Source organism: Megalobrama amblycephala, linkage group LG2 (assembly GCF_018812025.1).
Source record: "Megalobrama amblycephala isolate DHTTF-2021 linkage group LG2, ASM1881202v1, whole genome shotgun sequence".
NCBI lineage: Eukaryota > Metazoa > Chordata > Actinopteri > Cypriniformes > Xenocyprididae > Megalobrama > Megalobrama amblycephala.
Window position 1 is genome coordinate 16,997,676 of NC_063045.1, and position 16,269 is coordinate 17,013,944.

General features: G+C 37.6%; 1 protein-coding gene across 2 annotated transcripts in view; it reads right to left on the minus strand.

The window, feature by feature from the left end:
* Nucleotides 1-16,269, minus strand: part of si:ch211-246m6.5 (von Willebrand factor D and EGF domain-containing protein) — an 82,284-nt gene that overhangs the window by 15,261 nt on the left and 50,754 nt on the right. For both annotated transcript variants that reach the window (XM_048163786.1, XM_048163793.1), the window contains exons 19-21: nt 12,363-12,500; nt 9,034-9,231; nt 453-620 (exon numbers count right to left, since the gene is read on the minus strand). In XM_048163786.1, coding sequence (XP_048019743.1) covers nt 453-620; nt 9,034-9,231; nt 12,363-12,500 — 504 coding nt within the window. The remainder of the gene's footprint in view (nt 1-452; nt 621-9,033; nt 9,232-12,362; nt 12,501-16,269) is intronic.

Here is a 16,269-nt window from a genome sequence, read left to right on the forward strand (position 1 = left end):
ATTCTTTTCCTAATGCTTTACTGTGTCTTTCCGTTCCCTATTCCTGTCAGCCAAAAACACATTGAGGGTCAGCAAGCACCGTGCCGCAGCCTGTGCATGACTGAGCATTAGACGTTTCCAGGTCTTAGTTATCAACCGTATCAAAGCACCTGTCGCGTTTTGAGGATTACGACAGCCTTGTTTCCTGTTCGTTATGTTTTTCTCTAATTACTGGAGCTCAGAACTTTTGGGAGATGGAACAAGGAGGATTATGAATGGATTGAAGAGGAAAACAGAGACAGACAAATTTTTAAACAAAGCTAAAATGTAATTTAGGTCTTCATGATGATGCAGCAACTCTGACAAAGTTATATTGTTTAGTTTTGTGTTGATTAAAGGAGCTTATATAGTTGAGTCATTTAGGCTTTCCATTGATTTGAAGAACTGACTGCAATGTTTCAAAGAGTACTTACTGCTGTGCTTTGATTGTTTCGTGCATGTGCGTCCATTGCCATGGTAACCTGGTGGACATCGTCCGCAGACATAGCCAGTGTAGGGTGGCCGAAGGTCAATGCACTGAACACCTGGAAAACACGGCCTACTTGCACACTTGAATGTCACATTTAGTCCATTGGGAAAACCTGCAGAGTGGAGAAACATGACATGGAGAGAATGGTTGCATTTTAGGTTTGCCATAAATTTTGAATGCATGGATATTCAGTTCTGTCAGCCTCATTAGCATCTTAGCAGGAGATTGATGTGAATTTAGGGTCAGAACCCCTCTGGGTTCTGGATCCTCTGGTGCATTCACCTTTACTTCAACTCCTACCAACAATTTCACAGTCTCACGTGGCCTCCATATCCTACAATGATTACCCAACCGCAACAGACTGGTGAAGGATTAGCTATGCAGGGAAATTGAGGTCTCGCTCGTACACTATGGAAGAAGTGCTGATGCCAGAATGTGTGAAGCAATAGCTTGAAATTTTTACCTCATTTCCTGTGACTAAAAGTTACCCCATAGTTTTATACAACACTAAACAAACTGGCATCCTTTTTACTCCACCACATAAAGGCTACAAGACCCATCTGAGCTCTTTTGGAGTGCACAGGAAATTATTTTTGCAGCAGTATATGGGGGTAACATCACCATATTTTATTGAATAAGTACGCCCTCATCTTGCTCACAATCACCTAGATGCATGCACCTGTTCTGTCGAGCGTCACGTGCCATGTCAAATAAAACAAGAAGCCTGCCCTCTGCCAACGGAGCAGAGAAAGATGAAAGAGTTAGCAGCTGTCTTCCATTAAAAATAGATTTATCGGCCCTGTGATTACACATATCAAGGGTTATTGCCCGGGATTTTTGTCCCATTTCTGCAAGGTCAGCACAAATCCCTTAGACAACGACGGGATTTATCGGCCGAGGGGGTGACAGCTTGCATCCCCTCTGCTTGCCATCTCATTTTCCTCCATAAGTGTGATGGCAGGCAATTTGCAAGCCGGCAAGACTGTATTAGCAAGAGATGAGGTGCTCCCAAGGATGATAGCGGCTTTTCAGAGTGTGCTATTTGTCCCCGTTCCTCAAACTCTGACCTTAACTACCTTTTGAAAAAGATGACTCATGGGATAGCAAATCTTTGTGGACTTTACAAATCCCCCCTGTCCTCCATCTCAATCCTTTTGTTTCCTTCCCTTCATTAATTACGACATAGACATGAAAGGTAAGTGCAAATGAGGGTTCGACAAAATACAAGGAGATGTATTGTTCAAATTGCTTCGAGTGCTGCCTGGGGACAAATGGCCACTGGGGACACTGTCTAATTTCATTTTCAATTAGTTGATACAAAAGGACGACCAGGGTACCTGAGAATTAATGAGAACAAGAATTAATTTAACCTTTGGGTTTGTAGCATACAGAAACTCAAATGTACGAGTCTCTTTTGGGATCCTATTAATGATTGTTTCTACATTGGTAATAACATTTAAAATACAGACAACAATTCAAAACAATAACGGGGGGTCCCCCGTCTACGTTGACCCTCCGAGTTTGTAAAATTAAAAAGGTCTTTGCATAGAGTGAGAGAAACATTGTGTTAAATTAGTCAATTATAGACAATCCGCACCTTTCCATACCCAGGTGAAAAAGTATACTTGAATGCTCTAAAAAATACTTAAATATAAGCAAGAACATTCTTATTTTTTGTGCTAAATAAAATTGTAAGAGTTATATACTCTAAATACACTAATTAAAAAGAATATTTGTACTTCAGTAGTGCTAAATGCTAAATACCACTAATTCTTAAATTGATTTTTAGTGCACTGAAATAAAGTATACTACCACAAAAATATAGAGAGGAGTTTTATTAGTGTATTTCTTAAAAGTGTGCTTTGAATGGTTTAAAAATTAGTTCAATCTTAGTAGACTTTTATATAGTAATCCTACATTTAAATTAAATTGATTTTATTAAAAATATATTGCAAATGTCCTAGTTATAAGTACATTTTCCCAACAGTGGTACTTAAGTACACTTAATATAAATGCACTAATTAGCACATAAACTTTTAGTGGATTTTTATATATACTGTCACTAAGTTCTATTTTAATAGATTTTCATGAAAAATAAAACATGCAGGTTAAATGTGTACTAAAATTCACAATTTAACAGTAAGTATACTTTTTGCATAAAGTACTTAAAGTGCTATATTTTTTATATTTTAACGTGGGAAAAAAGTGCTACTAATGACATAATAGTGTACTTGATTGTACGGTTCACGGGTTTACTCTCTCTTTCTGTGAGTGTGTGTTGCTGCTGATGAGCTGATCAGCGTCAGCTTGGGCTCATCAGCACTGCTATTTAATGTCTGTGTTGTCAGATCTTTGGGATGTTTGTGCAGTGTTAGTCCTGGCTGTGTTTGAGTCTCTCTGGCCTCATTCCTGTTCTGAATATTCCCCGTCGAGACAGTTTTGGATTACCTGTTAGACTCTTATCGGAGGACTGGTTTGCCAATTGCTGTCTCTGCACTACCAAGAAATAATTCGCCATCTGCACCCACGACATCTGACCCTTGCTATTTTTCCTACTGTTATTTTTCTTAATAAACTGATATTTCTCTATTGAATTCTCCTTATTTCACATGACAGTACTATTTAAAAACACCATTAACATATCATATAAAGAGAAAATACATTTGAAATGAATTATTTAAAGGAGGGGGTGCTATTTAATGCATTCTGACTTATTTACAACGTTAAAGAGTTGCATTCTCATGCTAAACATGGCCAAAGTTTCAAAACAGAGTTGGACGTATGACGGAGTATTTCTGTGCCAAATCCATTACTTCCGGTTTCATACAGGATTCGGAGAGTTTTTTTTCAAATGTGTCCTGTATGACATCATAAGAGAGCGGAATTCCTTGTATAGGCACTTCTCCCTGATAAGCGTGCACACACACACACACACACATCACCCAGAGCAAGAGCAAGAGCACGCCCTTCAACGCGTTTTGTTCGGGATACGGAATCCGAGAGATTTTTCAACAATGGCTGTGTCCCAATTCAGGGGCTGCACCCTTTGAAGGCTGCATATATCATCGAGGCAGTCTCATTTAAGAAAAATAACCATTAGATTGCAACGTAAGAAAGAAATTACAGTATTTTACACCTCACAATGAATATCAGTCAATTTTATTACGGTTACTTTTCTTTGATGAAGAATTCAACCTTCAAATGCGACCTCTGGAGGACACAGCCTCCAAAATGAGACACAGCTCCTGTCAACAAAGGAGTGTGTTTTTGGTTGTGAGGGAAAGATGGCCCTTTTCAGCTTCCCATAGAACCCAGCGTTAAGGGAACAGCGGACGAAGTTTGTTTTTCCGGGGCAGCAACGGAGTTTTGCATGTATGTTTGTTTGTTCCCCGGGACTTCGGTGATGAATACTTTGTAAACAAGTCGTAGTTCGGCGCTGGATTTGCAGATCGCGGGTGGTGAGTAAAGCTGCATCAGATGTCTGTGTTTTGTTGGAAATCGGCACACAAGTGCATATAATGTAAACAACGCGAGCGTTTTTGTTCCCTTTTTATTTATAATGATGTCGCAGCTAGCATGCGATCTCTAGGCAGAAGCTGCTTGCGCTTGTGACTCTTTAGCTCCGCCCACAGCACTGACGGCAGACACGCCTCCAGGATCTCGGCTTTTTTTGGAAAGACTCGGTTTAGCATATCTATCTTTTATAAATATGACAAAACTAAAAACTTTTCGGAGATATGAAGGATGCATTGTTACTCTGTATGTACTCAAGATTAACATGAGATTGGCAGAAACTGTGTGTGATACCCCCCCTTTAATGTATAAAAATATGTGGGCAATACATCATAAATACATTTTTTATATATTTTTCATATATTTTTCTTATATTTTAAATAATTCATAAGTGTATTTTCTAAGTATGATGAATATATAAAAGTGTATGAAAGATGGGTCAAGTGTACTACAAGTGGTAAATAAATACATTTTTAAATACAGAGATAGTGTTAAAAGCACATTTTAGTTCATATCCATGGTGTCTCAAAATATCACAGTTGAGTACACTTAGATGTTCTTAAGATTATCTTAAGAAGTACTAAAGAAGAATTTTTAGTATATTGACTACAAAATTAGTGCACGAAAATAGAGCACTTTAAATACATTATGGAAGTGTGCTAAGTGTACTAAAATAAAGTGTATTTTAGTGCACTTTTTTCACCTGGGTAAGAAAGGACAATCCCAAATGAGATCTTTTTATTATCTCTGGTGTTGCTCTTAAGACTGCAATTGGGATACAGAAGGGATCAAATAAAGACACTCTCTACATATTCTGGTTCTCATATTTTTTCCATGAGAATTTCAGTAATCTCAAATCTCCTCTATAGTCTAAGATCTCAAAATTATCAAACTGTTCTCATTATTGCAAAGATATTAAAGTCTGCAATCAAGATCTCAATATTTCTCATGAAATTCTTCATAGATTCTTCATTAAATTCTTCATTTTTATTTCTCCAAAATATTTTTTGAAGAAAATCAGATAAAATATTAAGGAAAATATTGAAAGATGATGTTGTGGTAACTAAATAAAAACAAAAAGCCACAAAAAATGTCTTTGCAAAGCTTGTTAGAGTACAAATATTCCCTTGGGAATCCCATCAAGTCTCTTTGGTTGATGTCTCATCTTTCTATCTTTCCATTTTACTCCCAGAGGACATAACCTGAGGGAGTGAAAAGGAGAAGAGAGGGAAGATGAGGAGAGGAAATGGAGCCATAAAGCCAATTTACATTCTCCAAACTGATGTCCTCCAGGGGCCTGTTGTGCCAGTCCCAGCAAATATCGTTAGGCCCCTGAGCTATTTGCAACAAAGTGCCATAAAGATAGGTCTTATGACTTGTGCGCTCCATTTCTCGTGTCTTTGACAGGTCTGTGTGAGGAAAAGACCAAAATTCCAATCGTAAATCTCACTTCCAATCACGTTCAGGTCTATTATGTCTTATAATGATGCAACACACCAGGTTAAACATCAAAAATGTAATTGGTTTTCACCTAGGTCAGATGATTTCATTTTTATTTTTGATGTTGGAGTTCATATTGAGATCTTTGACTTTTAATTTCAGACTTTGGTAACCTGACATTCAGACATTGTTGAGATATCCTCCAAAGCTCAGAAGACTTTTAAATTTTCAGTTGTTTCTCTTTCAGTAGGGACACAATGGAGACAATTTGTTTTTGCTGACAAAAAGACCCCAGCAATTTCACTTCACACAGCAAACATCTACTCACTATCCGCTAGCTGCCTGTCCCCTGAACACACTGTAAAAAAACAGGTCTCTGTAGTCGCCACAAGCTCTGAAAACAGCAATAAAAACAAACTGGTGCAGCCTGGACCACAAAACATAATAAACATGCTCCAGCCAATAACCGACAAGAATGATTTTAAATGCTCGTTCATGACTGTTTCAGGAAACACGGAGGGGAGGGGGAGGAGGAGGAGGAGGAAGGAGGGTCTAGCTAGACTCTGTTTTGTTCTCTCGCTTAGAGAACCTTTAAGGAACCAACAAGAATTTGCTGAGAAATGTCAGAGTTCATATTTAAATTTTTAACTCTTGAGTGTTTTGACAAATGTGATGGAAATTTGAGACATTGTTGAGATCTTTTTCTAAACTCTTACAAAAATATAGGTAATATTACTAAGGTCTTTTTTCTCAGTAGACCTCTTTAATATCTCAGTTGTTTCTCTCAGATAGCAATGGGGGGATGTTAGTTTATGTTTCTCAGTTTTTCCCCTCATGCTAAAAGACTCAAGTAATCTCAAATATGTCTCTTAAATTTTTTTGTATAGTTTCACCATCATCAGCTTTTTAAATCACCTTTTGAAAGTAAAGCTGGGTGTACACTGTGCGATTTCTAATAGTCCTTTACGATTGTTGCTTGTCAGACTGTACGAACATGATCCTCATGTCACACTGTGGGATCTCAACTGTCCTGTATGTCAGACTGTACAACAGTCAAGACGCGTTAAAAACGGACGTGCGCTTGAAAACTCGTCCGGAGTTTTACATCATCAACCCACACACATTCGGCGACAGTGGGCTGCATTACACGCGGGACTGAAATGGTGGCTAACAAAGAAATCTCTAGTGTTAATTTTGATCACGGCCTATCTTGAAAAACAATTTGACATTTGTCGTTGGAGAAGTCAAACTGCATGACTGTGCGCCAAATCTTCTGACACTGCCAGAATTTCGTCTGAGGTAAAATTTGATCGCAACGGTCATTCACGAGTTTGCCTGCCCATTCAGTCTGAATGGTTAATGGTAAAACAAACTTGGCTTGCTGTCCTCGAAGGAACCTGAACCCGAGGCTCGGCTTGAGCTCAGAGTTAAACCCTCCAATAATAGTACTGCGTAGAGGAAGAATAAGAGAAATAGAGGAGGAGATCGGGAGGAGGATGGATGCTGGAAGAATCGTCACTTGGATGACGCAGTGACTGCTGCTTATATACGCTCGTAATGATGATTGACAGGACTGAATGCTTAGGCTCCTCCCGAACCTACGTTTGGAACTACATTTAATCGGCTGTCGATGAACATGTCAAACTAGCGATCAAAGACTACAGATTTTTGCCTAGAATTATAGGAATCTTTTAGGAATCTCAAAATTTGTCTCAGACGACCAAATCAGGCCCAAAATCGCACAGTGTGCAGCCGCCTTAACTTGAAAGATTGTATCAATTACATTGTTTCACCAGTAGGTGGTGACTGTTAAAAAATGTATTTGTCATTGAATCATTCAAGAGATTCGTTCAAAAACATTGATCATATAATAATGAAACAAGTATGTAAGAATTAATTATTCTTATTAAATACACAGCAGCAATCAACATTTTGTCAGAACCTCGAGTAAATTACATATTATTTTGTTTAGTTGTCTAGTCAGAATCGTGATCCCTATTTAACCCTTAAATGCATGACTGTTTCGCCAATCATTCTTACATATTCGGGTCTTTACCGACCCGGATCTATATCTAACACGGAAGGATCTCTACCTGTCGCGATAATATAAAACTCCTCTGATATTAGAGTAACAATTACAGAAGAATAAAATAAATCATATTTTGTTACCTTTTGAAGCTTGAAAGGGCTCAGTTTGAGCAGATGTTTTATGCCATCATCACTGTCCTCGTCAGAGCTCATTTCCCAGTAAATTCAGCAAATAATGGGCTAGTTTTATGTTTGAGGTCACGAATATGAGTCCATTCGTGATCTCAAACGTATTCTCAAAACTATATAATTTTCAACATCTTCAAAATCAATATTTCGATCGCTAATAGCTTCACCAGATCCATCCAGTGACAGTTACAGTCATATTTGATTGCGTTCAGTACTTGCTCTGCAGTAAATCGCTGAGCCATTTCATGTTTTTCTTATTATTTTGTTTTCTGTCTGAATGAGTCCTCACTTCAGCATTGTTTATCAGACATTGCCACCTTGTGGAATAAAGGTGAATTGCACTTATTCCGTCATCTAAGATTCAATTATTGTTCTGCAGAAAAAATATACGTACACTCATACACACCTCGGGTCGTTAGTGACCCTATATAATTTTTACAAAAAATGAATACAAAAATAGTCATTCTTTTATAATTTTATGATTTTTTTCTTGTTATATTCTTTATAATGAATGACTGAGGAATACCAAGAAGGTTGATGTCTAACTTTAAAAAATGAACGAGGAGGAGGGTAGTGAATGACGTCCCGGGTCACTAAAGACCTGAGATATGCATTTAAGGGTTAAAAAAAAAAAAAAAAAAAATTGTAATTTTCAATTTATTCAGAATCGTGCAGCTCTAGATCTCTTTAACATCTCCGTTACTTCACCTGAAAAGAACAATGAGATTGGTTGGACAGCAAATGGATACATTTGTTTTTATCTCTTGTGTTTTAGATTTTCTTTCTCCTGACAAAAAAGACACAAGTAATCATTTTTAGAGTGTCTCCTCTAAATTAAAAAAAAAAAAATGATACAATATTATACAATATATTGAAGAGATCTCATTTTACTTTCCTACAGGATTATAAAACTGATTTGACTACGTGTCTCTTGACTATTACTCTTCCAAATAGAGAGTGAGAAACGTCCTTTACCTAACCTTGCCGTCGAGTTTCATAGAGAGCGTGAATGCCCGGCATGGCTAATTAGAATCGCTAATTTCAGGCATTATACCAAGACGAGAGGGTAAGAGGTGTGAGCACAAAGGCATGCCAGCAGGCCTTGTCTTGCTTTGTGCTTAGCAGCTGGAGCAAAGTCATTTCCTGGGAACATCACACACACAAAAAACAGCACAGGAAATGACTCTTGGGGGATTGAAGGGACATCACGCTGCGTCAGGGAAAGACAAAGAATCGTTTTCTGCAATGTCATGACTCCAGCAGTGGGCGATTTGGCTCCAAACGAAACCCTCACGGTTTTGTTTCCTGGCCATCTGTGGACATGTAGAGACAGAACAATGGAAACAACTACTTGCCAGTTCTCTGACTCGCGCTGGTGGCAGCTTTGGTGACCGAGGTCTTGCTTGGAGCTTCATTGGACTCTGTCGAGAGGTGAGTGGAGGTCGTTTTAGGAAGGGGGGTGGCCGTTTTGCTGATGGGCCGCACCGCAAGAGCCGCGGATGAAGAGATGGCCTGAGGGGTGATGGGACGAGATGTGACCAATCTTGCTGGTGCTGATGAAAAAAGAGATGGAGAGACATGATTCAAAAGAACTTGACAGCTTTTGCTACTGATGCCACAAGCATAGAATGAAGGACAGAGAGTGGGGTAAGATGTGTCGCCCTCTTAATCATGCAAACTGTGGACAATTTTGGTCATATCACCATATATTTAGGAAGGACCCATCATGCACAAGTGCCTGGGATTGAGAGATGCACATAAAAAAAAAAAGTTGCAAAAAAATTGAGGTATGGAAGCTTTTTTCCACCACTGAATAAAAAATAAAAGGTAATTGTGGCTTTTTATCTCACAATTCTGACTTTCTTTCAATTGAGAGTTTACATCTTGTAATTCTGACTTTATAACTTGCAATTGCGATTTTATATCTTGAAAAAAAAAAAGTCAGATTTGTGAGATACAATTATCTGTTACATTTTTACATCTTTTACTTTTTCTGTGCATATTGTTTTTCAGAAAAAAAAAGGTTTTTATTAATATTTCATCAAAATCAAATAACTTCCTTCACCTTTGAAAAGACTGCCAATGTTAGCACATAGGTATGAAAAACAATATTAAACTAATTAACAAGATTTTTGTTTTCTAATACAATATGTTCTGAGTAAAACAGTATCTAATGGATGATCACTGTCTTGTGGTTTGAGTTTCACTTCTGTTTCCACTGAAGAATGAAAAATGTGTGACTGAAGATCTCTCTGACTCTATTTTCCCCATTTTCCAAGACTGGTACTTTGTGTTAGTTGAACATCTTGTGCCGAATCGGGCTTGATACAACAACCGCCTAGCAATTTCTGCCACTCTGAAATGTTCTTCAAGGAAGAGTTTCAGTGTTGAGGCTGTCATATCTTTGGCTTGTCAGAGGAGTCACACATCTCAGACTGTAGAAGTTCACTTCATCACTCTCTCTCTCTCCACATGAAAACTACCGAGATGTTTTACCAATTATTTCTAGACAAGAGCAGAGTCTGGCATAGTGTCTGTGTGTGCACAAGGTGGATAACTATCTTTTGCCATCTGGACTGTATCTGCTGGTCATAATCAAAACGGGCCGACAGATCCAGCTCTTGCTGCTCTGTTGTATTTCTGCATGCTGCAATCACACAGATTGTGTTTGTAATAGGGGCCCGGGCCTCGATGAAGAAGTCATCAAATCGATGTCCCTCTGATGGGGGAAACTGTGAACACAGGGCTTCTGTGAACGAGGGTTTATCACTTGCAGATTATGGTCAAAAGACATTTGCAGAGCATTTTGTCAAAGCGTATGGAGGAAAATGGAAACCATCTGTGAGAAGCCCCTTGAGCAACAGTGCAGAGACAAACACAACGCATCTTTTCGTGAAACAGACACAATCAATCACTGAGATTTAAGGTCCTAGGTTTATGAAAGGCTAAATGACAATAGATGTCTGAGTTGATAGAAAACATCTTGTTTAAGGTCTCAGAAATATAAGTCAAAAGTCAAGTGTTAAAATTATTGTGTCTCTCTTCCCCACCTTTAGAGGACAATACCCTCATACCAGGCAGTCAATGTAAATAAAAATTTTGTTCTTAAGCAATTTGCCTCTTAAATAAATGTAAAATACATCATTTGTATTTATTGCACACATCCTAATCACAATAGCAGACATTATTATACTGCAAGAATATTTTCATTTGAAAAAATTCAAATTAGGTTTTTTTTTCTTTTTTACAACCTCTAGACAATTACAAGAAATGTAAATTTAATTTTAGTATAAAAGTAAAACTTTATCGCAAGAGGTGTATTCATTCTCATTGTCTATATGATTTGTATTGTTAATGTTTTAATAACCATATTAATGATTAAACATTTTAGTCTTAAAAGTATTTTTAAAAATTATTTTTTTTAAAATAAAATATATTTAACCCTTTGATGCACAACATGGGTCAAAAATGACCCGGCTGAGTTTTTATTTTCTATATCTTTGCAAGAAATTAATTTCATCATTCAGTATTCCAGGTATTCCTCAATTAACTTGTTTTTGATCATCACAAATCCTCATTTTCATTTTTTCTTTCTTACGTTTTGAATAAAAATCATTTTTGTATCACTACCCTTCTAATGCACAACATGGGTCAAAAATGACCCGTATTTCCTAAGTAATTTCAATCATGGTTGAGTGTTTCTTTGCTGAATCTTTCAAAGAAATGTATTTTGTCATTTATTTATTCCAGGTATTCATTAAACCAAACTTTACACTTGGCACAATGCAGTCAGGCAAGTACCGTTCACCTGGCAACCGCCAAACCCAGACTCGTCCATCAGATTGCCAGACAGAGAAGCGTGATTCGTCACTCCAGAGAACACGTCTCCACTGCTCTAGAGTCCACTGCATCTGACATTTTGCATTGCACTTGGTGATGTAAGGCTTGGATGCAGCTGCTCGGCCATGGAAACCCATTCCATGAAGCTCTCTATGCACTGTTCTTGAGCTAATCTGAAGGCCAGACAAAGTTTGGAGGTCTGTAGCTATTGATTCTGCAGAAAGTTGTCGACTTCTGCGCAATGTGTGCCTCAGCATGCGCTGATCCCGCTCTGTGATTTTACATGGCCTACAACTTCGTGGCTGAGTTGCTGTTGTTCCCAATTGCTTCCACTTTGTTATAATACCACTAACAGTTGACCGTGGAATATTTAGTAGTGAGGAAATTTCACGAATGCACAGGTGGCAACCTATCACAGTAACGCTTGAATTCACTGAGCTCCTGAGAGCGACCCATTCTTTCACAAATGTTTGTAGAAGCAGTCTGCATGCCTAGGTGCTTGATTTTATACACCTGTGGCCATGGAAGTGATTGGAACACCTGAATTCAATGATTTAGAGGGGTGTCCCAATACTTTTGGCAATATAGTGTATATAGTTGTTTTATTGCAATACAATATGTTGACATCTGTTTGGCAATTCTGTGAGCATATACAGGGAAGCACTCAAGCTGAGACTTTGATGCTTTGAAATGAAAAGCCCTGTGAACAGCAGGATTGTGCTGCTTTGGCCTCTGCAGGTGAACGTAAAACAAGAAAAGAAAACTCTTATATATTTTGTTTGGCACTGTTTAACATACTCTTTTTCAGAGGCAGACCTCAGAGGCAGAAATTTAGGGTTCTTACCTTTGCAGGAGATCCCATCTCCCTCCAGGCCCCGAGGGCAGGGGCCACACCTGAAAGAGCCGAAGCCGTTCACACATCTGACTCCAGGAAAACATGCCCCCCTCACACACTCATTAACATCATCCTGACATGTGACACCTATGGACAGAAGAGAATATTATAATTATTGTTATCATTAAATATGTCTGTATAGAGCCCATAAAGAGACATTTAGTTCTCTCGCAAACTTTGTGTTTGCTCAGGGGATCGCAAAACATGAAAACGCAAAAGCACTGAAATATATTTTTTCCTCCTATCTCATATTTTATCCATCACCATGTCCCTTTAGGGACTCTTTACGTCTGTGTATTAGTGTTGTGGGTTTTTCAGCGATTCTTTCTGCATGTTACAACGTTACTCCAGTAGGTGGTAACAAATGGCTTTAGGAGTGATCATAAAACAGATTCGTTCAAAATACCAATTAATTCACAAACAAAACTTTATGGTGCAGTCACAATCATGAAATTCTGTGGAAATTGACCCTTGGACTGACCCCAAAAATGGTAAATTGACTGCACCTTTAATGTGGTAATAACTAAATCGAATCAACTAAATCGAAACAAAATCAAATACTTCCCTACTATATAGAATGTGAAAAACAGTACACCAAAATATTTGTATGTCCAAAGACATAGTATTTGAAAAACAGTAGGCAAAAAGTCTCTGGATGACCTACTACTTCTGCCGAGATTCTAAAGTATGCATTAGATGGACACTTTACTATCCCATGAAGCCACAGAACGGGATATATGAATGACAGTGAGGTGTCGAAACTGACACTGGTAGGTCAAGTGACAGTAACAACATGGAGAACGTAGTACGTCCGAATTTCATTCATACTACCCGTATTCATACTATACAGAGTGTACTTTTTAACAATTGTGAAGTAAATTCAAATTCAAATGTAGTACCTACTCAGAAAGTATGCGATTTCAGACACAGCATGATTCTTTCAGAAACTCAACAGTAAGTAACTGAATCATTCACTCAAATGATTCATTCAAACAATGATTCGCTCACAAACAAAACTCTAATGTGGGCAAAAATACACAATGTAACTGACAATATTGTGTTTAAAACAAAATTTATTCAGTATTATCTTGTTTGTTAATTGTCTTTAAATTACGATAGTGACTGCATAGCAATTGCCTAGTAACCACCAGAATTGTGACGGCAAGTTTGCGACAATTAATAACTTGTTGGCCAGTATATTTTGATTTTGATATGTTTATTATTGTCACTGTGAAAAACTATAGCATTTAGAGCCAATGTTACACTTTGACCCCTGACAAATGACTTTTTATCATTTTTATCCAAAAAACTGTTATTCAAAGTTTAAATTTATGTGTCCAACCACACTTCTCAGATACAGAATTTTGACATTAACCAAATATAACATACATTTGAAATTCAAATGATATGAAAAAACACTAAAATTGTGGTGAAGCATTGTTTCTAGAGAATGATAATAATTTCCTCCACTTCTTTCGTCTGCTAAAACATCAAGTATCCATAACAAACACTGCTTTCAGCAAAGATAAAACATTTCTGGACCGATTCATCACAGTGTTTTGGCCTGTGTACTACTCCCAGTAGCAGAATAGCATACAGATACTCTTTCCTCTGTGTGGGCTTAGCTGCTGGGCATTTGTCCATTTTTTTTTTTTTTTTTTTTTTTTTTTTGTATTTGTGTTGTTTGTAGCTTCTCTTAGAAGTGTGTTTGAAGGGGATCTTTAAAAATGTCCAAACCATCTGCAAAGGCCCAAAGCATTACGAGCTGCAGCAAAACACAAACTTTTATCCAATCAGCAGTGTCGGTTCATCTCACACATGCATATTAGTAGAAATGGACAAACTCTTCTGTTTCTATATACGCTGTGTGTCCTTAGATATATATATATATATATATATATATATATAATAAAAACACCAAGGTAAAAAGCTTGAATCTTGACAAGAAAGCTTTTCATTTAAACTTCAAGCAACAACAGTCATTGTATCCTATGCATCCAGGAAAGACTAATTCGCACATCGCCAGTGAAGAGATTTCAACCAACAACCTCAGAATTGACACTGAGTGAAAACACCTCATCGTTTGTGTGAATTTCCAAAGCAAGAGCACTTGTTGCTTTTTAGCCTTTTGTTTTCACCCACACACAGTATACTTGGTTGCTTTGAATTGTGGCAATTGTGGCAAGGCACAGATCTGGCCAAGGTTACAAAAAAAATTTCTGCTGCACTTAAGGTTCCTAAGAGCACAGTGGCCTCCATAATCCTTAAATGGAAGACGTTTGGGACGACCAGAACCCTTCCTAGAGCTGGCCGTCCGGCCAAACTGAGCTATCGGGGGAGAAGAGCCTTGGTGAGAGATGTAAAGAAGAACCCAAAGATCACTGTAGCTGAGCTCCAGAGATGCAGTCGGGAGATGGGAGAAAGTTGTAGAAAGTCAACCATCACTGCAGCCCTCCACCAGTCGGGGCTTTATGGCAGAGTGGCCCGACGGAAGCCTCTCCTCAGTGCAAGACACACGAAAGCCCGCATGGAGTTTGCTAAAAAACACCTGAAGGACTCCAAGATGGTGAGAAATAAGAATATATATATATATATATATTAGGGGTGTAACGGTATATTATACAGCAGCTCTTTTTGGTTCTCGAATCTGATTGGCTGGGAACCGTGCGATATCCCCCCAGTATCAGCTGGAACCGTTTCACTGTTTGTATCACTCCGCTCACTCGGGGCAACTGTCAGGGTTGTCGACCAAATCCACCATTTTTTTTTTTTTTAAATATGCTGTTGTTGTGTCATGAAATGTAGTTTTAAGAGTTGTTTTTAGGTGAGAATGTAGTTATTTATACCTCAAATATGTAACTTGTATATAAACATAGCGCCTATTTTACTATTTGTTTAGACTCTTTCAAAGATGTGAGCTCCAGGCCATCAGTAGCCATTCAGCTGAACATGTACCCGCAGAGAACAGCTTCATCTCGGCCAGTCCTTCAGGAATTTGCCACTGGCTCTTATGTAGAAAGTGGTTAAACATGAGATATAATTCATTTGTTGTATATCAAACAGGCAAGCTTTAGTCTTATTACTCTATTACTTGTTCCAGAGCAACTTTATATTTAGGCTATATTTAACTTAAATCTTGTACTAAAGTGCTGCTTTTGTACGTTTGACTAAATTGTTTGCTTGTTTTTATTTCCTATTGTCTTTTATAATAGCTATTGTTGTTTTTAATTTAAATGTTGTTCAATAATAATGGGTTACACTTTATTTTAAGGTGTCTTTGTTACACTGTAATTATATATATATAAGTACAAAGTAATATTCAGTAACTACATGTACTTACTATAGGTTTAGGATTAGGGTTTGATTTGGTTTAAGGTTAGTTGCATGTAATTATGCATAATTTATAGTTATTACTATATTAACTACATGTAACATACGTAACAATGACACTGTAAAATAAAGTGTCACCATATTATTTTATATAAATAATATATCGTATTTGGTATTGAGAAAGGGTCCGTTAGTGATCGTGATATAGACTTCAGTGAAAGTTATGCCATTAGATGGTGTCAAAGACTGTCTCTATGATTGAGTCAGAACAAGGAAGTTGTTTTAGCGCTGTGGGAAATTCCCTCAACTTTTAAAAGGACAAAGATATAGCCTTCCTCAGCGGACATTCAAACTGATTTTTTTATAATGGATATAATATGGTCATCAACCTGAAGAATGAATGCTCTATCAGATGCAGGTAATACACTCGTTTAGTCGATCTCTCTCTCATAATACCATACTACTCTACATAATACAATAAGCTCATGTGATATTGCTTATATATATATATATATATATATATATA